This window comes from Engraulis encrasicolus, chromosome 10 (assembly GCF_034702125.1).
Source record: "Engraulis encrasicolus isolate BLACKSEA-1 chromosome 10, IST_EnEncr_1.0, whole genome shotgun sequence".
NCBI lineage: Eukaryota > Metazoa > Chordata > Actinopteri > Clupeiformes > Engraulidae > Engraulis > Engraulis encrasicolus.
The window spans coordinates 17739972-17765455 of record NC_085866.1 but is presented as its reverse complement, the minus strand read 5'-3'; the positions used below and the strand labels follow the sequence as shown (position 1 = coordinate 17765455).

Sequence of the window (25484 nt, the reverse complement as noted above, 5' to 3'; positions counted from 1 at the left end):
CATTAACATTTTTATATTAAAAACAGCACACATTTAGGCCCACCATGCCCTATACTCTTGTATAACAAAAATACATCAAAAACATCATGTTTTTCTTTGAGGATTTGTTTTTATTAACAACACAAGTGTCAAGTGATTAACAAGAAAAGTTAAACCTGAAATGCGCAAACGAGGGAGGCTTCAAGTTGCGAGCCAACAACGAAGGCACATAACGGTGCAGACATCGAGGCGAGGCTATGTTGAGATGAATCACCGCCGTCTTTTACCAGGCTTGGATGCGCGGTGTTCAAGTGATACATGGACGTTGTCGATTAACTGTATTTGTAATTCACATTGCAGTAATTACAGTAGGCCTACACTTTGTCATTTTCTAACCGAAAGTAAAATGAGATTAGCCAACATTTCCAGGCAAAGGAAACATCATTTCTAGAGCCAAATAGATCGAAATTTACCTCAAAATAGCAATGCAATTTCGTTACAAACAATATCCAACACAAAATGATCACTTACATACTTATATTGTCCAAGGCTCAAGTGTGAAAAGATATTAATTGCGGGAGAGATGAAGTCCGGTTGCTTTACGGCAGAAAACACTTGAAAAAACTGGCTGCAACTAACCAGGAAGTAGAGTTGCGCTTAAGGCGCAGTACAGCGAGAAAGTCCACTAGGTGGCGGTATTCACCATAGGATTTACGTGAGAGAAACTAAACTCAGGCATGGAATTAAATGGAAGGCAGAACAACCTACATTCAAGTTTTTGTTTTGATTTTGTTTAACGGTTCGTCGGCGAAAATTAATTTCTTCGACTAAATGTTTAATGATCAATCATCGGTTAATCGGTTAATTATGCCCATCCCTACTTGGATTGTTACCAGATTTGGTTTGGAGTAATGGGGAATAGAAACACTTTCATTAGAATTCGGGGTTACGTGAGGCCAGGTTGCCATCTTTGATTCTCTATAGTCCTATGATTTAGAGTCATATAGTGTCTCTATAGTCCTTTGATTTAGAGTATAAAGAATGTAGCCTCATAATGAGCGCCGTTTCACCAGTGGAACGCTGCACGAGTCATTGAAAAGGCTTACTATTATAGTACTAAGTACATTACTATGGCTTTACAAAGAGCCCATTTTATGACTTAGTCATTGCCATTCTGCTAACAGCACATTTATAGCAGGGGCCATGTATTAACAGATAAATCCCTCCACTGCTCTTAGGTGTCTGCAGATAAGCTTGAGTCCATCACTGCCTTCCCTAAGTACTTCAACCAGTCCTCCTACACCAAGCTGGCATCGTACCGCCGAGCCATCTTCTCAGCCCTGGATGTAAGTGCGGACACTGGGAAAAGAAAGCCCTTTCACAGAAGCAACCGCCTGAACACACACACACACACACACACACACACACACACACACACACACACACACACACACACACACACACACACACACACACACACACACACACACACACAATTTGTTGACTGAGCTCACTGATGGTTATAGTCATTAATAAACTGAGCTGGCCAGTGTGGAGAGAGAGAGAGAGCGAGAGAATGAGAGAAAGAGAGGGAGCGAGGGAACGAGAGAGAGATAGATACTGGGCTTCTATGTATGAGATCCTGGGAAGCACATCCGTTGGTATTCCAAACAGAGGATATAGTGATATCCACAAGGCAAACACGTACCGTGCGCCAGCCTGTCTCTCCCAGGGCCATAAAGGAGGCCCCCACACACCTGCTTACTGTTCCCCAGGGAGCTTGGCCACAGATACCTCAACAGCAGGTGCATTGGTGAGAAGGTCTGTGTGTGTGTGTGTGTGTGTGTGTGTGTGTGTGTGTGTGTGTGTGTGTGTGTGTGTGTGTGTGTGTGTGTGTGTGTGTGTGTGTGTGTGTGTGTGTGTGTGTGTGTGTTTTCTGTGACAGTTACCAATAAGGAACTCTGTCATACAGTCATACTGTAGGAATTCCCCTGAACGGTTTCTATCTCTCTATTTTAACCAACTCACACGAAAATAGGTCAAACTTTTCAGATTTCCAAATGGTTGCTTTGTGATCCTCATTCATTCTCACTCATTTTAAATATGAATGTATTCTGAATTTACTGTCAAATCTTAGAGCCTGACATGTGTTTGTCTGACAACTCAGATCCGCACATCACATCTCCATCCTAATTCAATCCCCAGGGTCTCATTTGCCACCAGTCTGTCTACACTGCTGTGCCAACTTAAAGGCAGCCTGCTGGGAGAGATGGCTAAATTTATACATCTTAACGACATGCGGTTGCACTAATTTAGAGTAGCCAAGAAGTCTAGACTGCCAATATAATTTCACTGCAGGGACGTGTTGTTATGATCAGATTCAGGTGAGCGCCCACTCCTAATGCTGGCCTGCAAATTACAGCGAAGGGTAGAGTCTTTGGGTGGGTGTAACAAAAAAGTTTGTTGAGGTGATTGGTTGTATCCATGTGTCTGGGTAATATCCACATGTGTGCAAAAGGTTCAAAGAGACAATCTGTAAGACCCCGTCTCTCTTGCCTATGTCGCCTTTATAGACCCAACCTAATATTGATGTGGGTCGAACGTAGCTTGGCTAAACTTCAGGTAGACTCAGTATTACTAAAAGCACCACAGATTTCTTTATTGTTTCCCATCCAGTCCATTATCCATCCAAGTATTGGGAGCTGCATTGTTTGCAGTCTCTAGACCACAGGAGGATTGAACTCTAATCCTGTACCTGCAGGAAACATGTGGACTTGACACTCCTTAGATTTTTAATGCGACATGCAGAATGTGTTTGTGTGTCTTTCTTACTTCTTTTTTTTCTAGATTGTGCTGTCACACATGATGAATTGCTATCATCAGCTCGTCACTTTTGTCTCATTTCCTGTTTGTGTCTTCCATTACCATGGCAACCAGGTGGCTAGAACACGTGCGGAGAAGACATTCCCGCCCTGCGACCCGGAAAGCCCCGAGGACCAGGTGAAGCCCATGCTGGAGTGGGCCAATGGCGGCTTCCTGCCCAAAGGACAGGAGGGTCTCAAACCCTCCGAGAACTCAGGTGAGCTGGACGGATACTATAGGCCAGTGGTTCCAACCTCTTTTGAGCAACCACCCCCTTGACCTCATCATAAGCCTGCCAATGACCCCCCTTTGTATTGAAATTTAATGTTATGCAGTTTCACATGAAATATGGCATGTTTTGCAAAGCAATCTGAGAAAACACATTTGCCATACAATTAAGTTATATTTTCAGGGGACCTAGTGAAGGTGAAGTCTGTTGTAAAGTTGGCCACCTTAGTTAATATAGGCCTGAAGTACAGGGGGGAATACTGGTTTGTGTTCATAGTACGGCCCTTGGAGGACTTTCTAAAGTTTGAAGTGGCCCCTCAAATGAAAAGGGTTCCCTATCCCTGCTATAGGCTGATCCTTTCCCAGCGGAATGACAAATAAAAGTTTTCACAGCCATCAAGTCACTGTGGATGGTAGCTGTGACAGCTGAGCTTATTATTCTCCAGACCGTGTCACTGCTTTGTCCTGTGACTGTTATGTGGTGATGTCTAAGATTGCATTAGTGATAATGTGCATAGTGACGTGTTGGTAACGGCTGTAGACTGTACAGTACAATGTACAGACTGTACAGTACTCCTGTGCCATGTTACTCACTACTGACTGTGTGACGGCACAGTGCTCAAGCTACTGTGGAATACTGCTTTGTTTTGTTTTGTGAAAGGCTATTTTGATGCTCACCAAATCACTAGAAACTTGAATGATCTGTCATTCTGCCTTTACCTTGTTACTCAGGAATCTACTAAATTTTACTGCGCAAGCTAAATTCCCTATAGTGCGAAGGGTAACACAAAGTTCTTACAGAAATCAGGACAAAAAAGAAAATGGGTTAGATATTTGGTCCATAATACATTTCTTTGTAGCCCGGCAATAAGACAGGAACTTGAAGCAGCAAACCAATTAAAGGATTACAATTATTGTATAAATATATTGATTGTTGTATTGATAAAACTCTGTCAGATTTGTGTGATGTTTTTTTTTCATTCAACAAATGTTATCTTCTTCAACTGCTCAATGGTAACTCTCTCTCTCTCTCTCTCTCTCTCTCTCTCTCTCTCTCTCTCTCTCTCTCTTACAGAAAACGGTGCCTTGACCTCGCAGGTGCTTGACGTCAGCCTGTCCGATTACTTCCCGATGGCAAAGAGACAGAGGATGAGCATGTGCAAGACCAAGACTGGCACAGAGGACGTGTACAGCAGAGGTCAGAGGGCTCACCTGAGGTCATAGTGCCTCTCTTCAGGACAATATGTGCCTGACGAGTGGGAGATTTTACTACTGATGCACTTATATGTGCTGTTACACTAGCCAAGACCCACTCATAACAAGCCATTTTCTGCAATATCTTTGGACACAGAATCTCGAGGCAGTTTTCGACAGAATGGTTTCATGGTTTTCGATTAAGTGTTCTTGTAGTTATGGCCTCGGCAGTGAGTTCCCCGTCATCAGACGGATTCCTCACCTGTACGAGCTGCTCCGAGCTTCTTGAAAATTAACTCCCCGATGAGGTCACGCCCCCCTTCGTAAAGCCCACTCTCTTCACAAGCCTTCACAATGGGCATCAATGAAATACCTTACCTACTAACACAAGTCATCTTTCAAACTGGGATTCAATGATCTTGCTATATTGAGCTTCCCGTATTTCATTTGCCCTCACACATGAGCTGTATGTGATGTATATAATGACCTTCATGGCTGACACATAAAATCATATTAGTTTTTTGTCTGCAATCAACCATCAGAGCCAATTGAGCTTGGTGGTGAAGTAGCAGCACCTTTTACCACCACATTTGGTGACATTTAACCTTTAAGAGGGTGGGTTTTTGAACATTCTATAAAAAGAATGCGTTCTATAACAATGCAAGATTCTAAAATTCCAAATTGTATTGAATGACGCCCAGAATTCTATAGAACGTTCACTGCCCGAACATTCCTGTCACACCGGTGTGACGGTACGCTCTTACCTGTTTGTTCTTGTTCTGTATACATAACTTATATGAACTGTGCTAAGCAAAATCAATCATTTATTAGTTGTGTATTCACAAATGTCTTGTTCACTGCCAATAAGGCCCTCTTTATTGATATAATTGATATAATTGTAATAATTGATATAATTGTAATAAGGCAATTACACATGCTTTGTAAGTCAGTCAAGCAAACTTATGCCGGTGGCTATGTGAACTGTATTCTAAAATGTTACCTGTTGTTTTGTTTTTTTTGCAGAGCAAATGGTTCATGAAGTCATGAAGAATTCCTGCAGCATTGAAGGTACATTGAGGAAGTCATGTCCTGATATGTGATGATGTATTATGTTTCTGTGAATTCACTGTTACCCATAGTCAAATATTGTGGTTAATAAAAAGCTGTCTCTTCTTTTCTGATGACTCAGACTTTTGTCTGTCCTGTGGGAAAATGCGTATTGCGACCTTCCACCCGCTTTTTGAAGGAGGACTGTGCCAGACATGCAAGGTGAGAAGGCCACTGCACTATCACAAGCCTCAGTCAATAAAGCAAGGGTCAAGTAGTATACTGTTTGTGATTGCAAGCATGACCACATTTAGTCTTAAATGGATGTTTGTTGTACGTTATGTACTGTGGTGGATCCTAGAGCTCTGCTGAGTTCATGTAGTTTGTCCCCACTCAAGTCAAGTCAAGTGTACTTTATTGTCAAAAATCTATGTTACAGCGTTAGCACAGAAGTTTGAAATTGCGTTTGACCAATTGGAGCCAATTTTGGTCCCCTAGGTAGGGGAAATTCTTTCTCTGCATTTATCCCATTTGGACTAGTGAATCACATTGAAGTACACACACTGGTCCGTAGCAGTGGGCTGCCTGCTGAGCGGCGCCCGGGAAGCAATGTGGGGGTTAGGTGCCTTGCTCAAGGGCACTTCAGCCGTGGTTCGGTCGGGCACTGAACCGGGAACCCTTGGGTTGCCAACCCAGTGCTCTAACCACTGAGCCACGACAGCCCACCAGTCTCCAGACCAGTCTCCAGTGTGCATTTAAAACTGAACATATAATAAGATATTGACAACAATCACACACACATGCACGTGCACATGCACGTGCACATGCACGCACACGCACACACACAAGCACGCACATGCACACACACACACAGACACGGCCGTTGAAGTACAATCACTCGGCTTTACCACCCGCCACTTTGTCTGGTACAGCATGTTAGTAAGGCAAGCGTATTTCATACGCAAGCGCATTTCATACAACATGTGCACCTCAATGTGCTTTACTGATAGCTGTGTTCTAACTCCTCATCTCTTTATTAGCTTGGACTGAGGACAGTTTATTATTGTGTATAAATAAGGTGTTCAGACAAGTGGGAAAAAAAACTTTGTAGTTTGAGGTGATAATCCACAGAAGCAAAGAGTAGAACTCGCACACCAGCAGCCGATGCAATAATTGATTTATTGCTTTACATATGTACAAGTGATCAAGGTGCTACCCAACAGTGCAAAACGTTTTCGGTCACCAGACCTTCCTCAGTAGTTTGAGGTGAAACAGCTCTGAAGATGACAACAGAGAATAAAATGTAGTTCAAAGCAGTAAGGAATATGACACCTGCTTCAGCTTGGATTTGCTACATTTATGGCGGCACAAACAAGCTACGTATTTCTCTCAGTACAGTAATTGCTGCTTTTGTAAAGGTTGCTTGCCCTACCTACCTACGTTATTGCTCTGTCATCTTTAGAGTGAGTAATTACTTCTACCTGTATGTCTGACACCTAGAATGTAGCCATGTGAGTAACTGTCCACTCTGTGGTCTGTGTGTTTCCAGGACGTGTACCTAGAGATGTCCTACATGTACGATGACGATGGCTATCAGTCTTATTGCACGGTGTGCTGTGGGGGCAGAGAGGTGCTGCTCTGTGGAAATGCCAACTGCTGCAGGTAACATCCCCTTTTTAAGTCACCCTGCTATGAGGTCCTAAACAACACCTCCCTTCCACTCGGCCCTTAGACTTCCATGCACAGGGCTGATAGTATTCAGGCTCCATGCCTGATTTCAGGCTTGACAGAGTTTGCAAAAATAAAAACATTGATAATAATTAGCCATTAGGTTATTCTTTTCTCAGAAAGTGTTACAGGTTCAGGGTTTTCTTCTAGGCCTACTATCAGGCTTGAATAATGGTCATACACAGGCTATTAAATGTTTGAATAATGTGTCAAAATAGGCCTACGTTACGTCACTATGCAGTATCTTATCGTTGCCGTTAGAGCAGGGAAAAAAGGTCAGGCTCAGGATTTTTTTCACTATCACCCCTGCATGTATTTGGAATAGTCTGATATACATTCCATCAGATGTGTGTGAAATGTTGGTCCAAATGCAGATGAAGTGACTATTCATTTTGAAAGTAATACGCTACAATGTGGTGCAATTCACTACCAGCCCAAATAGCCAAGGTGCCAGTGGCTTTATGTTTCGATATATTTGATAGTTTGGGGAGATTACATACAGTAGGCCTGCTTGCCTTAGCTTTGGTGCATTCGGTTCCACACAACACTATCACAATCATCTTTGCTCAACAGGTGTTTCTGTGTGGATTGTCTGGACATCCTGGTGGGCGCGGGTGCAGCCAACAGTGCACGTGACCTGGACCCCTGGCGCTGCTACATGTGCCAGCCGTCACAAAAATATGGCGTCCTACAGCGGCGGCATGACTGGAGCCTCAAGCTACAGGAGTTCTTTGTCCACGACAACGGGCAGGAGTTTGTAAGTGTTGAGCACTGAACTCATCTTCTCATTCTTTGTTTTTGTGAGACTGAATTTGAAATGTGGACTGGTTCCCTCTTCAGAGCGGTGTACAAAACTGTATAACTGAAATGCACCCTTTACTGCATAAAGTGAACATTTAATTTTTTTTTTCCTCTCTCAATGAGTCTATTGCTCTAAAGCCCGATTCGGACGGGACTTTTATTACCTATGCACCCCCGGTAATTCGGAATAATTACGGAGAATGTCTGAGTTCTTAGTCCTGTGCGAATGTGCCATGTCCGCAATTTGCGAGGTAATAATTCCGCCGCAAATTACCTACTGTATATCGGCGAAACACAGACGTCCTGGGGTCATTTCACATAGGCGCGCCGTCTGTACCCCCTTGTAATGTCTGTGAATTGAGTAAATAACAGACGTTTATTAATCCTGTCCAAATGCGCCCCGAGAAATCACGGAGGTCCGGGGGTAATTGCGAATTACCAGGGGTCCATAGGTAATATTTATCCTGTGCGAATTGGGTTTAAGTATGCATAGCGTCTCAAAAATATGTGCACACTTCAGACATCATCTGTCTGCATATTCTCAAACGGATGTCTAAATTCTGTCATAAGTCCAGCAACAGCCTCTGAAAGTGAATGTTGCCAGTGAAAATGCATGCAAAAAAAAAATACAGCTGTGTGTTTGGAGGTAGGGTGCGCACATCCACAGGTAGTTGTCCAGGTGCCAGACAAAAAGTAGTAGGTAGTGTGATGAAGCGGTCTGCACACTGTGTATTAACTCCAAAAATACTTCATTTCATTTAAACATATGGCAACGTTTCGATCCAACAGAGGGATCTTCCTCAAGCCTGAGGAAGAGGAAGAGGGATCTTCCTCAGGCCTGAGGAAGATCCCTCTGTTGGATCGAAACGTTGCCATATATTTAAATGAAATGAAGTATTTTTGGAGTTAATACACAGTGTGCAGACCGCTTCAATACAGCTATGTGTGACATGCGTTGTCAGCAGTGTCGGGACCAGAATGCATGTCAGTTTGAGCAAAGGCAGTGACAAAGCCGTAAATCAATGTCTGTAAATCCAATTGCACTTGACATAAACACAGACTTAACAATCATATAAAGTTTCTATATATTTTGGGACAATGTGTACAGCATTTTATTAGCATTCACTCATTTTGCAGGTTGAGTTCTAGTTGCATTTTGGGAATAATTTAAGCAATTAATTAAGGCACGGCAAGGCAATTTTATTTCTAAAGCGCATTTTATACACATAGTAATTCAATGTGCTGTACAGTGATAAAAAACCATGCAAAAAGGGCAAATTTCGCTTGGCAAAGTCTGACTTTAAGCAGTTGGTTTAATAAAATCGGTAACTGTTGGTATAATGTTGGGGCCACTGTGTGTGTTTATGGTGTAGGAAAGTCCCAAAAGCTATCCTGCAGTCCCAGCTGAACAGAGACGTCCCATTCGCGTGCTGTCCCTTTTCGATGGCATTGCCACTGGTGAGAGACACTTCTGAGCTTCTCTGTGTGTGTGTGTGTGTGTGTGTGTGTGTGTGTGTGTGTGTGTGTGTGTGTGTGTGTGTGTGTGTGTGTGTGTCCAGTTTTAATTAAAAGGTAAAGGATAAAACTTAAGGACTTACACGACGTTTACATTATATCGCCACATAATATTTCAGGTTTTCCTGTGCAATTTTACAATTTATCACAGCACAAAGTTCCTGCATAACAACATACTAACAACATACAACATACTTGCATAACAACATACTGTCTTGTTCTGTCCCCACAGGCTACTTGGTGCTAAGAGACCTGGGCTTCAAGGTGGACTTGTACATCGCCTCTGAGGTGTGTGAGGATTCCATATCAGTAGGCGCTGTGCGACACGAAGGAAAGATCCAGTATGTCCATGATGTGCGCAACATCTCTCGGAAGGATGTAAGTGAAAGTACTGGAATAAGAAGCTATTGTTGTCAATGTAGACGTACATACGACATTACAAGCTTGACATGAGGCTATTCCCATATCAGCCTTACCAATGGTGTACGTAGTAAATTCGGAATGTTTCTTACCTTTGTTCACACTAGAGCAGTTTTAAGCTCTGAAAACAGTTGCAGTTGGTGCCTGTGTGCATACCTGCAAACTTGTCACCTTTCGGCGTTTTGATCTGAAAATAGGTCACTTACGTGAATCGTCTAGATCCGAAACGAAACGGTGAATGAAACGGTGGTTGCGAAACACACGTATCCCCCTGTCATTATCTTCTACCTTGGTACTATCGCTTTCCTTTTACAAATTACCGGCTGTCCAAATCACTGTTTCAAAACTAAATGGGATGTGAGCAGGGTTTGAGAATTGTGAATGGTTTCATTAGCTACATCCACTTGTGAAAACAAATAGCAAATTGACACTTGACCACAACGGTATTGGATACTTCAGAGTGAGAAAATGTGTTAGAATGACAGTAGGCAGGGCCTGACTGCGCTAAAAATTGGCAGATTAGCAGAGAACTACCGGTAAATTTGGTTCCCTTATGTCTGATCATTTAACCGGGAATAGCGAGAGCAATCTCTACAGACTCGCCGCCGCGATGCAGCGATTAGTTTGTCACATTTTTCAACCCTCCTGAGTTTGCAGGTATGTGTGTGTCTGTGCTGCAGTCTCACTGTGTAAACGTCAAAGCGCATACAAACACATCCACGTGCGCGCACACACACACACACACACACCAGCAAGACTAGAAGTATGGGAACAGCCTAAAATACATTTTTACAGCAAATTCACACCAACCTTCTGTGTGCTGTCGGTGCGGAACCGTTTTTTTGTTTTGCTTTTTTTGTCCAGCGTATGAGCAGAAAGATATGAAGGCAGATATGATAGTCCGCCCACACACACAGTGTGGTGGCCAGCAGTTCCCTGGAAAGAGAACTTGAGTGGATTTTTACAACCCTCTGTGCCGTTGACGTGTGTAAATCAGCAATGAGGTTGCTATTAAGTCTCCATTTCTTTGGAACTGTACCGTACATGCACGCGCACGCGCACACACACACAGGCAAGGCAAGGCAAGTTTATTTATATAGTGCATTTCATACACAGATGCAACTCAATGTGCTTCACAAAGTTAACAAATGTAAATGAAAGGAAACAGGGAAGAAAGAAGGAAATAAATTAGAGTAAAAAAACATTTGACACGCACACGCACACACACACACACACACACACACACACACACACACACACACACACACACACACACACACACACACACACACACATTTAGAGGGAGATAGACAGATCTCATTCACATCTTACTCATTAGCCAAAACACACAGACAGAAGCAGTCATGACATAAGCACCACATGACTAGTGCATAACTACATCACCGTTCTCCCTACGCCATGTCCCCACCCTGATCCTCAGCACTTAAGGCCCAGCTGCAGGTTTGCTCTTGGCATGGCAGTGACAGTGCTTGGTGGGGCTGGTTACAAAGCAAAGACTGGGCCAGGGGTAAATCCCCACAACTCATTCAACCATTCAACGCTTTTGTGGGGCCCACCAAGGGGCCTCCAAGGGGGCTGAGAGAAGGTGTGTATGCAGCCTGGTCTTATCATACCCTCACACTAATCTCATGCAGAGGGGCTGGGGACTGCCGAATGGAGAAACTAGTTCAGATGAGAGAGGTGAACTAGGCTGAAGTTTAAATTGTTCATCTGATTTTACCCAATTGCTAAGGTTTGCTTGTGATGAGTAAAAATCTGCTTGTATGAAATACGTTATCGTTCACCCCCCTCTCTCGACCTTCCCCTGTTCACTGATCTTGTCCTGAAAAACCCGACCTAGACTGTAACGAGAAGGGACATGTGAATTGAGTGGAAGCTTATGGATAGCAAGGCCAGACTAGTGTGTTTACGCATGAGCGGTGTGTGTATGCACAAAATGTTTTGTATAAAAAGGTGCAGTATAACGAATACACAATACAAATTTGGCCAACAGTAGAGATTGTGGGTTATACATGATATGTAAGGGATAACGTTCGGTGAGAAGGTCCCTGTCAGGGAATAGCACTCAACAGAGAGATGCAGGACCCTGATGTGAAGTAGATCTCTCTGAATTGTGCTATTCGGCTTATTGGCTATACTACATTATTCACACATGGCAGCAAACTCATTTTGATTTCAAGTTTAATGATTGACGTAAGAGACTGTATTTTGCTACTTCGCTCCCGCAACAAAATGTACTTTCGCAATCTGCGCAATGCACTTGTGTTAACCTGTGATTTGTATTACACAGATGGCTGAATGGGGTCCGTTTGACCTGGTGATTGGAGGAAGCCCATGCAATGATCTCTCCATCGTTAACCCTGCTAGAAAAGGCCTCTATGGTAAATTCCTGTGCTCTTTAACCTTGCCAAAGTGATTTCACAAAATATTTGCTAGTTCTTGTGTGATGTGTTTTCCATTACCAGAAATATACTCTTAGACTGTTTTGCAATCAGCATCAGACACTGTGAGATTTGAACTGCTGTGCTATGTGATATTCAGAGGTGTTAAAGTAAGCGTAGACAAAAGAAACACAGTTTCCTTCTAGCACAGGTAACTTTCCTGAGTAAAACGTAGACCTGTGTACTTGTGCTGACTGCGCTGGTTGGAATAAGTTTGTGGTGGGTTCTTGTTGGCTGTTAAGTGATTTTCAGTAACAACACAGTCTATCTACCTCAGGGGTGTCAAACATACGGCCCGCGGGAAACGGGATGTTAAAATGCATTAAAATGCAGGAAATTACATCTAAGAAATACAACTGTCCTGTATTTTATTCATCGACGGTTGGCAATGAATTAATGAAATCAATGAAATTTTGCATAGGATTATCAGTATTGCATTGCTTTCTTCATATTGAACACACTTTTAAAACATGATAAAGATAACGCGATAGTACTGAAAATTAATCCTCTGCCTCTCCCTTTAAGGGTTTTTTTTGCAATGATGTTACTAATGCGGCCCGCTTGAGGTCCACATGGGTTGTATGTGGCCCCCAGACCAAAATGAGTTTGACACCCCTGATCTACCTCATTAGGCACAATGGAGTAAATGCTGTAATAACTATAATATAATGTGCTAGTGTTGCACGTACACCATGAATTTACTTTCACTTTTGACACCTCTTGTGTTGCTCTGCAGAGGGCACTGGACGACTTTTCTTCGAGTTCTACCGGCTGCTTAGTGAAGCGAAGCCCAAGGAGGGAGAGAACCGGCCCTTCTTCTGGATGTTTGAGAACGTGGTGGCCATGGGGGTCAATGACAAGAGAGACATCTCGCGCTTCTTAGAGGTATGCCTTTCTTTTAATCATGAGAGCACATGGGACGCTTGGGTGTAGGCAGTTAGTTACATGTTTGATTGCATTTGCATCACGTAGAGGTTTTTAAATTAAATTTTAAATAGACTTTGAATGGAAATTTAAAAAATATCATTAGAGAGCAAGGCTTTACATTTGACAACTCAGAACTATGCATCAACAACAAACAGACAACACAGAGCCATTTGGTCTTTCAGTTCCCGGGGTGCCTTGGCTCTGTCTAGAATCAGCTTTACTGGTCAAGTACTCTGACATGTACTTTACAAGGAATATGACTTTGGCAGATGGTAGCTCTCTAGACGTATTCAACTTAACCTCTCATGTAAACAACTGAGTTTTTGAAAGACTGCACCATTGCAATACCTACAGAAGAATACATCATTGCATACAGCACAGATATACATGGCAAACAAATGTCTTAATGGCTTTCATCTAGATATGTCTACTCACAAGACCACATTGCAAACTTCTTGGGTTCTAGGTGGTGGTATACAGTATGTCGCATTACATGGGCAGTCATGGGTATGCGGTTAGCGCGTCAGACTTGTAGCTCAAAGGTTGCCGGTTCGACTCCCGACCCGCCAGTGCTCTCCCCCATCCTCCTCCATGACTGAGGTACCCTGAGCATGGTACCATCCCGCTGAACTGCTCCCTTGGGGTGCCATTGAGGGCTGCTCCCTTGCACGGCTGAGGCATGAATGCAATTTCGTTGTATTCACTTGTGTGTTGTGGAGTGCTGTGTCACAATGACAATGGGAGTTGGGAGTTTCCCAATGGGCTTTCACTTTCACTTTACCTGCAGATTCTTTTTCAACTTTGTGGATTATTTCCATATGCAGTTTACTCCAAAGTTTTGTTTAAAGCAGGGGTGTCAAACGTATGGCCCGCGGGCCGCATCCGGCCCACCAGAGGGTTCCATCCGGCCCGGATGTTCTTTTTTTTTTTTCAATGAAATAAATAAATTTTAAAAAAATTGAATGAAATAACCGAAATGCGCAATTACGCCAATCGTGGCAAAATCGAGACCTGCATGACATTAACCCAATGGTCCCTCTGTTATACTGTATATGTAGTAAAGTGCACATCGCACTTCTATTATATATGAGCTTTATCAAATGCCTGTTACAGTATAAACTCACCATTTATAAATTATATTATAGATATCATATATAGAGATAAAATGTTAATACTTCTTATTCGTATTGTATTGGTATTGGTTGTAATTAAATAATGAATATAATTGGATTTGTATTGGTTCCTATTAAGCTGAAACTGGAAACGGGATATTAGATGTAATTTCCTGCATTTTCACGCATTCTAAGAAATACAAAATTTTCTGGGGGGAAACCCCCAGACCCCTTGCTAAAATGAACTTTCCCATATTTAATTCATTGACGGTTGGCAATGAATGAATGAAGTCAAGGAAATTTTGCATAGGATTATCAGTATTGCATTGCTTTCTACATATTCAACACACTTAAAACGTGATAGTACTGAACACTAATCCTCTGCTTTACGTTTTTTTTTTGCGATGATGTTACTAATGCGGCCCGCTTGAGGTCCACTTGGGTTGTATGCGGCCCCCGGACCAAAATGAGTTTGACACCCCTGGTTTAAAGGATATGTATGTTAGACATATGTTAGATGAGATGTTAGACATACAGTACATTTGCAAATTGAAATATGTTCCTCTTGTAACTACCCTGCACTGTTTGAAACTGCATATGTGTTTGTGCTTGTCCAGTGTAACCCTGTCATGATCGATGCCATTGAGGTGTCTGCTGCTCACCGTGCACGCTACTTCTGGGGAAATCTGCCTGGCATGAAGAGGTATGGCAGCCTCCTTACAAGTGCATTTCCCACAGCTCTGACTGTGCCACAGTGAGTCTATTCACATTTGCAACCATGGTATTTAACTACAGCTTCATGGCAATTCAGCCTGGGAAACATGTGGGTTTTTTATTACAAGCTCTATGTGGTGTTCCTCTGAGCTCCACACAGCTGTCTGGGATCAACACGATGGGAAGGACTACGATAACAAAAAATAATTTAACAATAAGGTTTGACGGGCGGGATTTTCATTGATGCGACATAGCAGAGAAGCAACTGTTGGAAATTTGCCAACTTTGCTAGCTCGCAGCAGGAAATCACAAAGAGGATTGTGCTATTGAAACTATTTTGTTGAATATGTTTTATGGCCTTGAAGTCCGTCTGAGATGAATGTGTGGAACTTCATTCATCTGGTGACAGCCAGGTTACTAGTGATGGGGTAGACTGATCAGAATTTCTGACATTGTCAAATACTGTATGCCCTTATCCAAAACCAATATAGTGCATAACAGTTGCCCTTTGAAACTGATGCTGTTGCCTTGACATTAATATCAGATATTAAATCAATTACATTTCCCCAATTCAAGGCCCCTGTGTGCTTCTGGCATGGACAAGCTAGAGCTTCAAGACTGCCTAGAGCATGGGCGGGTTGCTAAGGTAAGAGATGTGTCATGAAGAAATACGGTCCTTACTCTAGTTCTCATCAATGCACTTGTAAGAAATAGTCTGTTTTGAAGTAGTCTGAAATTGAATTGTGATTAATGGATCAGGGCTTGACTAACTCATCAGGCAAAAATATTGTTGGCCACTAGGCAGGTTTACTAGGTTAACTACTTTCAACACCTAACATATACAGCTATGAATGTTGTTTATTTCATTGCTGACTCAATAATAATTTGATTCCCTTGGGACTCCTCCCATATGTGCAGTTTGGAAAGGTGCGTACCATCACCACCCGCTCCAACTCCATTAAACAGGGCAAGGACCAACACTTCCCAGTGCTGATGAATGGGAAGGAGGACATTTTGTGGTGCACCGAACTGGAGAGGTGAGTCATACATGCTTATCTACGCCAAAGACAATTTTCTGTTTCGTGTGTTACAGACAATACGTTTTATCTATCTAATGTAATCTTCATTTGTACTGGGAGCAGACAGAGCGAGTTTGAGTTAATAGACCAATAGTAATATTTTAAGATCATTGTGGCAAAATCAGATGGATGAAAACAGGCGGGGGCCGGAGCTGAGTTGGTAAAGCATTCATTACATGGGTTATTTTCCAACTTTACCCCATCTCTCTCACACTTTCATTTTTGTTGCTGTCCTATCTATGTATTAATATGCTCTGGAGGTAAGTATTCCAGAGCTGCCCATACGGTTCTGTTGTGACCAACTGAAGGACTTTGTTTCATTCCTTTTCTAAGGAACTTATTCTGTTTCTGGTTGATCTAAGAGGGCACACCCATGGCCGTAGCCAGCCCTGTGAAGTAGGCGAGGTCCATGATGCGCGCATGGATTTTTTTATTAATATAAAGTATACTGTATATTGAAAAATAATTCATAAAATAAATAAATATAGGCTACATAGGCCTATATATAGGGCCCTCCTATATGAATGTATAGGCCTAATGTTAAATAGTAAATATGTAGGCCTACATGTATAATAAATATGTTGTAGTTTTCAGCCAACTCAGCCTGTTCCCTTTGAATGGCTATGCTTTGGTATCATGCCTCTTTTGTCATAATTCTCCCAGTCAGTAAAGCCCTTTGTAAGGAAACTAAAGTTTGAGTTGCACAATAAGCTGCATCCTCAGATGGCAAGTTGCTCAGCCATTCATATTTTTTCTCCCAATGAAATTACACGTCAGCTGTTTTACTCCAAAGGTACAGGGATAGCTACCTCTGTAGTGCAAACCACCTATTTTGGAGTAAACTTTTTTCTCCCTCGAGTCGCATCAAACGTTTTGTTTTTATTTAGTTGTTGTTATAGTTCTTCACACATAAGCGCAGAAGACAAAAGTCTATCAACGAGAAAGAAAAGTAGCCTATCCTCCACGCTCCTGTGCCATCTGGTGCGTCACGGCTATGCAGACATAGTGACCGGAGCCTCTTCAGGTGTTGATATTTTACTTCGATTGACTCTGACGAAGACGTGGCAACGTCGATAGTCTTGGCACTTGTACAAATTAACAGTAAAATATCCACACCTGAAGATGTTCCGGTGACCTCCTCTATCAGTGTTTTTCACAGGCTTTCCAATTTACAATCAACCTTTCACGGATATCCTAAGCTTTTACCTTTATGCAGCAGCTGATGCAGCAGCCGGCCTTCTTAAAATAATGACTCAAATGGCTTTTTAAAACACCATAGCCTACTTGTTACGCATGAGCTTTAGGTATACAACGGTTGGCTTTCTGTTAGCGGAGATCTCACCAAGCGCGGGCTTTCTGATTGCGGAGATCTCACCAAGCGCGTGCTTAATGTGCTTAATTTATCTCACCAGTCACCTTTCCTTTGGTCATGTGCAGTGCAGCGATTGTAAAATCAGTCTGCATGACAGTCTACTGCTGTTGCTTGGGGGGACTTGGACGCATCCAGACCCTCCAAAGGGGGGAATGATGGGAAAAGTTTGAGAACCACTGCTGTACCATTTAGTAAATGGCTCATTTTACTCCTCCCCTTGAGTTAAATGATTGAGTTCTACCTTTCTCCTGGACCCCCAGCCTTTCTCTGTGTCTAGCAGTGCAAGTTTTACCTCATACATCATCATTGAATCTTAAGGGTCCAGCTAGCAGCTGGTGATGAGAAGTATACAGTAAGAGTGATTCATCACATGTGCTATAGCTGAGTGGTAACGAGAAGTAATATCACCAGGCTAAGAGAATGGCTGAAAGAACGGAAGAAAGGTAAAACTAAATTATTTAACTGAAGAAGAGGTGCTTGATCTTATTTCCATGAAATGGAACAGTATGGCTTTAAGGTCAGTCACATGTCACCAGTCACGTGTGAATGGGCCACAGCAGTGTGGACGCCCTGTCGCCACCACACAGTGTTGCCATGCGATTAGCCCGACAGATTCTTGTGTCAGGTTTTGAGTCTTTACTGAAATCCTGATTTTTGTGTGCTCATCTCCCTAGGATCTTTGGCTTTCCTGTCCACTACACGGATGTTTCCAACATGGGCCGGGGTGCTCGGCAGAAGCTCCTGGGCCGGTCGTGGAGTGTGCCGGTCATTCGCCACCTCTTTGCCCCTCTGAAGGACTACTTTGCCTGCGAGTAAAGAGTCCCTCATCCTCCGAGCCCTGCTCCTCTTCCTGTGCTACATTGTCGCACGCACACACACACACGCGCGCACACACGCACACACACACACACACACACACACACACACACACACACACACACACACACACACACACACACACACACACACACACACACACACACACACACACACTTTCTACACAGGTCCCTCAGTCATGGGCACTGGCAGTGCATTCCCATAGCAACTAAGTCCATCTCTCGAGAACCAGCCCATATCCCCTATTTTGAAAAAAAAAGCAAATCGTTGGAATTCAGAGAAAAGGCCGTTTTATTTCTTTATACTGTTGACATTTGTGGCATTTTTCATTTAATTTTTTAATGAAAATAATGATCCAAATTGAATATTTTCTCATAAATGGATGATTGATGTGTGAATTTATGCCCATTTCTAGACAACTACTTGAAATCGTTATTAATGCAAAAAAGAGTATACCATTGCTACTATCAGTAGTGTCTTGACAGCATGTGAACATTGTTTTCCCTGGCACGTTATGCCTTTGCCAGAATGACACGTGATCTCACGTGAGCTATAGCATCCAAAGTGCTGACTAGTTTGAAGGTTAAAGAGATGCATCCTAGCAGTGCATTTCAGTGGAAGGTATATGACAGAATGGACGGCCAAACAAATAAATATAGTATTTAAATCACATGTATAGTTATTACAATTTCAAATGTCCAAGTGCATTATACCCATCCAGTGATGTCCTGGTTTGTTCCTCCTTGTGTGTGCGTGTGTGTGTCTGTGTGTGTGTGTGTCTGTGTGCGTGTGTGTGCAAAGTTCCGAAACATGACTCATTTACATTATTTCCACAAAAGGGCATTATCTACATGTATGTGTTAACATTCATGGGAATGTCTTAACATTGTTTTGACAAATCATGTATCATTGTGCATTTTACTGAGCTGTTGTACTGTACTGTATCAGGTCTTTTGACAAAACCAATGTTTACAACTCGCCACTGTTTTTATTAAGACCAACTGAAAATGACAGAACATTGGCGTTTGGCAGTGAATCAACAAACCGCTTTTTTAGCATCTTTTAAGATCTATCCTGTCATACATTACATACGTAGAAATGTTGAGGAGATTGAAAGGTGTTAGATTTGCCTTAAAGATAGCACTCTGCTGAAGCTTTTTATATTGAAGAAAAAAACGTGTACTTATTTTTTACTTGCCTGCTAATGATGTAATTAGCTTATTTTCTTATACTGGTTATTTTATGTTCAACGTCAGCATACTTTATTTTCAACATGTGAGCGTCATTTTTTATCACTTTACATTTTTATCGGACCAAACAGACATTAGAGTTATTGACTGATCATTGTCAAGTGTACTAATTTGTAAACTTGTAACTCCTTTGCACACTACCAAAGTTCTAAATTTCACTTCTCAGCCCTGTTGCAGTTGTTTTGTGGAGGAATGATTGATGCCTCCTGATGAACCTCAGAATTTGTGCATTTTTACTGAAATTTTGAACTGTAACAGGTCTCTGTCAGGTAAATTAGTAGTGACACACTTTGGAAGGCAAACTGTTTTTCTCAGCCATGTGGGATTTCTGCCTCACAGAGATCATATTCGTTACTTACCACTTTTACTCTTGTTCAACATTTTTCTGGTGTGTTTTATATACAAATTAGAGGAAAAAAGGAGCTTTAAAAATAGTTTGCAGTAGGCTCTGATTTTATATTGTGGTATATGAATATATTTGGGTTTTAATATTTTGTTTTGTTTTACCTTTGTGCAAGTTCTGTATTAATATTTAGTTGTTTTTTTAACCATAGCTGTAGTTTTATTCTAAGAATAAAACATAGAAATATACAACTTTCTTTTTTAACATAAAAAACACATGTTTATTTTTAAACCATTTTTTACCTGATCAATATATTCTTGAAAACTGTCAATAAAACTGATGAGAAGCTACCTTCCACACCTTTTTGTTGTGTTCTTATTTTGATGTCCAATAAAGGAAAATACATACTCTTAATACATTGGATTTAAATGATCATTAAAGCTTAAAGGTTATTAAAAGTGGCTGGAGCGGGGCTTTTATTTTCCACTATGTATGTTGTAACCACTTCAACTACGCTTCAGAGCCCTCTGCTGTATACATGATGAAGTACACCTTGAGCCAGCTGTTTTCATTTCACTGTCCCATTTACAGTAGTTTGAAGGATGGACAAATGATCCATCGCTCCCCCTCACTTATGCTACTGGAAACAACTTACAGCAACTGTATATTAGAGGTTCATCTTGCCCCTAGACATAGGCTTACCACATCATGATAATACAAAATAACTAAATGATGACAAAACTGACTAGTTGAAAAGCTGAGTAACTAGTGGTCATTACAGAAAACTATTAGCCATAGTGGCTGGGGAGCAAAAAAGTGAATTGTCAAGCCCTGACTCTCACTTGGACAAGGGTGGTTGTGCTGTGAGAATCATGAGAACCATTCAACTCCCGCTGCTGAGAAATAAACGGCTGAGGATGGGTGTGGAGCCTGGCCCGGTAACCTGGATCACAAATTACTACAGGGTACAGGGGTCTGGTGGAGGACTTTCTGGGATGGTGCTGGACCAACCAGCTGCACCTGAACACCTGCAACGTACAGTATGTATGTATTTGTATGTAGGCTACTGTAGTGTAGTTATGTTTTTTATGTCAACTTTATTCTGACAGGACAACAAAGAGTGGGACAGGGAATGAGTAGGAGAGAGAGATGGGGAAGGAAATGACCCGAGTCAGGAATCGAACCCAGGTCGCCGGCGTAGCAGTCCAGTGCCCAGACGACTGTTTTGAACAATAAAATGAATGCCCATTCATGTTTTTACTGTTCTTGCTTGTGTCTTTGCTTCTTGGTCATGGCAGTGCTGGATGTTTGACCTGTGGTGGTGGTGGTGTGCTTATGTTTATCTTGTAATGGTCATTATGTGCACTCTGTGTATTATGTGTAAGCTACGCAGCACAAAATATTATTGGTCTGGCATCGCACCATGGGGTGAGAGGGAAGTTGTGGACCAAGAAAGTGGAAGGAAGAGAGGGGAAGAAACAGAAGGCAGAAAAAACTGAAATGGAGAGAGAAAGAGGGAGCAATCTCCAACCTTCCGTTCATCTCCAAAATTCTAGAAAAAATTGTAGCTTCTCAACTCCATTCCCATCTAACTCTTAACTCCCTCTATGAGCACTTCCAGTCTGGTTTTCGCCCCCGACATAGCACAGAAACAGCCCTAGTTAAAATCACTAATGACCTGCTCATGGCTGCTGACTCTGGCCTACTCTCTATTGTCATTCTCCTTGACCTCAGTGCAGCCTTTGACACCATCTCGCATTCCATCCTTCTCCACAGACTCTCCTCAATTGGCATAAGTAACACACCCCTTGACTGGTTCCATTCTTATCTCTCTGGCCGTTCTCAATTTATTCAAATGAAGTCTTTTAAATCCAAGCCCTCCCCTGTCACCTCTGGTGTGCCTCAAGGTTCTGTTCTGGGGCCCCTCCTCTTCATCACCTACCTCCTTCCCCTTGGTAATATCTTCCAGAAATTCAAAATTAATTTCCATTGCTATGCTGATGACACCCAGCTCTATTTATCTGGCAAACCCTCTGACACTCTCCCTCCCCCCTCCCTCACCACCTGTCTTTCTGAAATCAAATCCTGGTTCACCTCAAATTTTTTGAAACTGAATTCGAACAAAACTGAAGTCCTACTTATAGGCACCAAATCCACCTTATCCAAAGCAAATAGTTTCGCCTTCTCAATTGATAGCTCTCCTGTCTCCCCCTCCCCTCAAGTTAAGAGTTTGGGTGTCATGCTTGATGGCTCTCTATCCTTCCTCTCCCACATTAACAACATCACACGGTCTGCTTATTTCCACCTACGCAACATTAACCGTCTCCGCCCCTCTCTCACCTCCCATTCTACCTCCATCCTTATACACAGTCTTGTCACCTCTCGCATTGATTACTGTAATTCTCTCCTCTTTGGTCTCCCTCAAAAATCTCTCCACAAGCTCCAACTGGTCCAGAACTCAGCTGCCCGCATCATAACTAAAACCCCTTCCTGTCACCATATTACCCCATGCACTCCAACATCTCCACTGGCTCCCTATCAAATTTAGAATTCACTTTAAAATACTTCTCCACACCTTCAAGGCTATCCACAATCTTGCCCCTCCTTATCTATCTAATCTTATTCACATTGCTATTCCCTCCCGCCCCCTCCGTTCCTCTTCCTCCATTCTCCTCTCTGTCCCTTCTGCCCGTCTCAGCACCATGGGGAACAGAGCTTTCAGTTGCTCTGCTCCTCAGCTGTGGAATGCACTTCCCCCTGTCATCCGCAACATTGAGTCTTTACCCCTGTTCAAATCAAGACTTAAAACTCATCTATTTCAATTAGCCTATTCTTTATGATGTATTTTGTTTTATTTTATTTTTTATTTATTTTCTATATATTTATTTTTTGTTCATCTTTGTTTATCTGTCTTGTTTTATTTTGCCTCTCTCTGTACAGTGTCCTTGAGTTTTTTGAAAGGCGCTTTTAAATAAAATGCATTATTATTATTATTATTATTATTTAGGAAAGGCTGGTGTGTGGGACGATGGGGAAATAGCAGCTGGATGAGACTGAGAGAGCTGTGCAGAATAAGGCAACACTTTATTTGACGTGTCATAGCAGCTGTTAAAAACTTTGCATGAAGCATTCCTGACCGTTTAATTAGACATTCATACCAAAACTTTCATGAACATGGAAGATGAAAGGACGGCAACTTGTCAAAATAAAAGTTAAACAAAGAAGCATTGCAGTTTTTTTTTTAAACCCATCCTTATCATAACCAATCTGGGTCAACGATGTGGCACATGCAACTCCATGTGTGGTCACGCGTCGCTATTCTTGGTTATGGTAGGCTACTATGGCCATGCTTGTGAATTTGTCAAATGTGCCTAGACCAAAACCCATTCCTAACCATAACATGTCAGTGAATAATATGTTCACCAACCTAAGACGTAGCCTTCCTTTGGCATGGCATGACACAGAGAGGGGGGGGGGGACTGTGTAGTTAAAAAAAACGACAGGGAGAGATCTTGCTGTGACAGATGTGCCAGATATATCTTCTCCTGTATAGTACACACATTATTGTGTTTTTTGGCAAAAAAAAGTTTGAGAGGTAAGTGCTGAAGTGCAAAGGTCATCACAAAGGGCTCCCCACCCCATACTTAAAATGTAGTAAAGACCCAATTCTGGCAACACTCTCTCCCTGGGCCCGGAACAGCTGACCTTTTTGTCCACCCTCCTGTTGGCTTCCCTGAAGGTAAGCACTGAATAGCCAGAGGTTAGAAGGGTTTGATTACACATTGAGCAGAATACATTGGACAGGGCAGTGGAAGCCAAGCAACCTGTACACATTTATTATATAGGAATCAAAAAGTGCCAAACACTGCTCAAGATGCAGAAGTGAACATCAGAGACCGTAAGATTATATTATAGACATATGGCAACATACTGGGTTGCTATGGACCAAAGAGTGTAGAATGGATAAGAGGTATCACTTGCTGGAAAATGCATTGGCCACGGTGTAGTACAGGGGTAGGACACGGTGCGCAGGGGCAGTAGGTGTGACACCATGATTAATTAAAGAAATGAGACGGAAACGCTGCAAAATTGGTTGAAAGAGGATGTCCGGTTGTCAATGTTCAGTGGCCAAATTAAATGTAGCTGTCATTCAGCATAAGTTGAAGAGGGTTAAGGACAGCTGACAAAAAATAATGGTGTCCTGTGACCTGTTCCACGCTCCAACCCTGGTGATAGTAGCATTGCACTTTACCATGCATCCAGACAGTACTGTCCGTAGAAGAAGAAAGTGACTCTCCTTGCAGCCATGCCGTACTATGCGCTGATGACTGGAGGCTCTCACTACCACAGCGGAGAGGAGAGCTCTGAGCAGATTGGACTCTATATTGGACAACCACAAGCACCCCCTGTACCCAGTCTTTGATAACCAGAGAAGCCTGTTCAGTTACAGACTGTGCACCATCTCATGCAAGACAGACAGGCTACGGAGGTCCTTTGTACCCAGGGCCATCCAGCTATTCAACATCGCACAGAAGGACAGAGAGAGAGAGAGAGAGAGATCGTCAAAGGGGACTGAACTGCATAAACAAACCCCACTCCTGCACACTTTATCACTTTATGTGCATGCTCTCTGTGCTTCTACCTGGACTCTTATCCCTCGCATTCTCTTCACTTGAAATGTACACAATGTTTAAGCGTGTGTGTGTGTGTGTGTGTGTGTGTGTGTGTGTGTGTGTGTGTGTGTGTGTGTGTGTGTGGGAGGGGGGATGTGGGTGTGTGTGAGTGTGTGTGTGTGTGGAGAGACATAGCGGGCGACTTGTGCTACCCCAATCTTTTTCCAAGGAATGCTATGGACAGTGTGACAGTCTGACACTCCTGGACACTTTGTCTTGGATTCCAGTGCCACTCAGCTAAGGCACATGCAACGCAGTGGACACTTTATAATGGTGTGTTTGTGTGTGTGTGTGTGTGTGTGTGTGTGTGTGTGTGTGTGTGTGTGTGTGTGTGTGTGTGTGTGTGTGTGTGTGTGTGTGTGTGTGTGTGTGTGTGAGAGAGAGAGATGCCTTGGCTAAATGTATGTAAGAGTGAGCTATATTTGGTTAATGTATGTGTATATGTGTAATGTCACGTGGGTAATGTCTTTTTGTATTTACGTATGTGTGTATGCTACTTGACACCTTCATTTCCCCCTGGGATCAATAAATGATACTCTACTCTACACCATGTAGGTAAGCCATCCTATCTTTACTATCCTTACTATGGACGTGGTGCCATTTTGGGTCACGTGACAGTGACAGCTGACAGCTATTTGGGCATGTTGAGTATTCACGGACTAACGCTGAGTACAAATCTACCTTTAGGCATCTAGAATGAGCTCTTTTGACCACAAGAGCCAAAATTCCACCTCAGACTGGATGGTTGTAGCAGCATGAGGACTGATACAGAGGGGAGGGCCACGCCAAAATGATCAGCAGTCCACCAGGCAAATGCCCAGTATGCCCTATGGCCGATCCAGCCATGACTGGATGTGAAGTGGACAATAATTTGTGTGGTGGTGGTGATGATGGCCTTCACTGGGAAATGTTCTCATAATTAAAATGTAATTCTTGCATTG

General features: G+C 42.5%; 1 protein-coding gene across 3 annotated transcripts in view; it reads left to right on the top strand.

Moving 5' to 3' along the window:
- Positions 1–20275, top strand: part of dnmt3bb.1 (DNA (cytosine-5-)-methyltransferase 3 beta, duplicate b.1) — a 44533-nt gene extending 24258 nt beyond the window's left edge. For 2 of the 3 annotated variants that reach the window (XM_063208278.1, XM_063208279.1), the window contains exons 8-22: positions 1218–1325; positions 2917–3058; positions 4145–4267; positions 5287–5331; positions 5453–5532; positions 6860–6972; positions 7612–7795; positions 9213–9297; positions 9587–9732; positions 12086–12176; positions 12973–13121; positions 14893–15029; positions 15566–15635; positions 15908–16026; positions 18115–20275. In XM_063208278.1, the coding sequence (XP_063064348.1) occupies positions 1218–1325; positions 2917–3058; positions 4145–4267; positions 5287–5331; positions 5453–5532; positions 6860–6972; positions 7612–7795; positions 9213–9297; positions 9587–9732; positions 12086–12176; positions 12973–13121; positions 14893–15029; positions 15566–15635; positions 15908–16026; positions 18115–18256 (1734 nt within the window). In that variant the 3' untranslated portion in view covers positions 18257–20275. The remainder of the gene's footprint in view (positions 1–1217; positions 1326–2916; positions 3059–4144; positions 4268–5286; positions 5332–5452; positions 5533–6859; positions 6973–7611; positions 7796–9212; positions 9298–9586; positions 9733–12085; positions 12177–12972; positions 13122–14892; positions 15030–15565; positions 15636–15907; positions 16027–18114) is intronic. The other variant, XM_063208280.1, reaches the window with a different exon arrangement.
- Positions 20276–25484: the final 5209 nt, after the last annotated feature.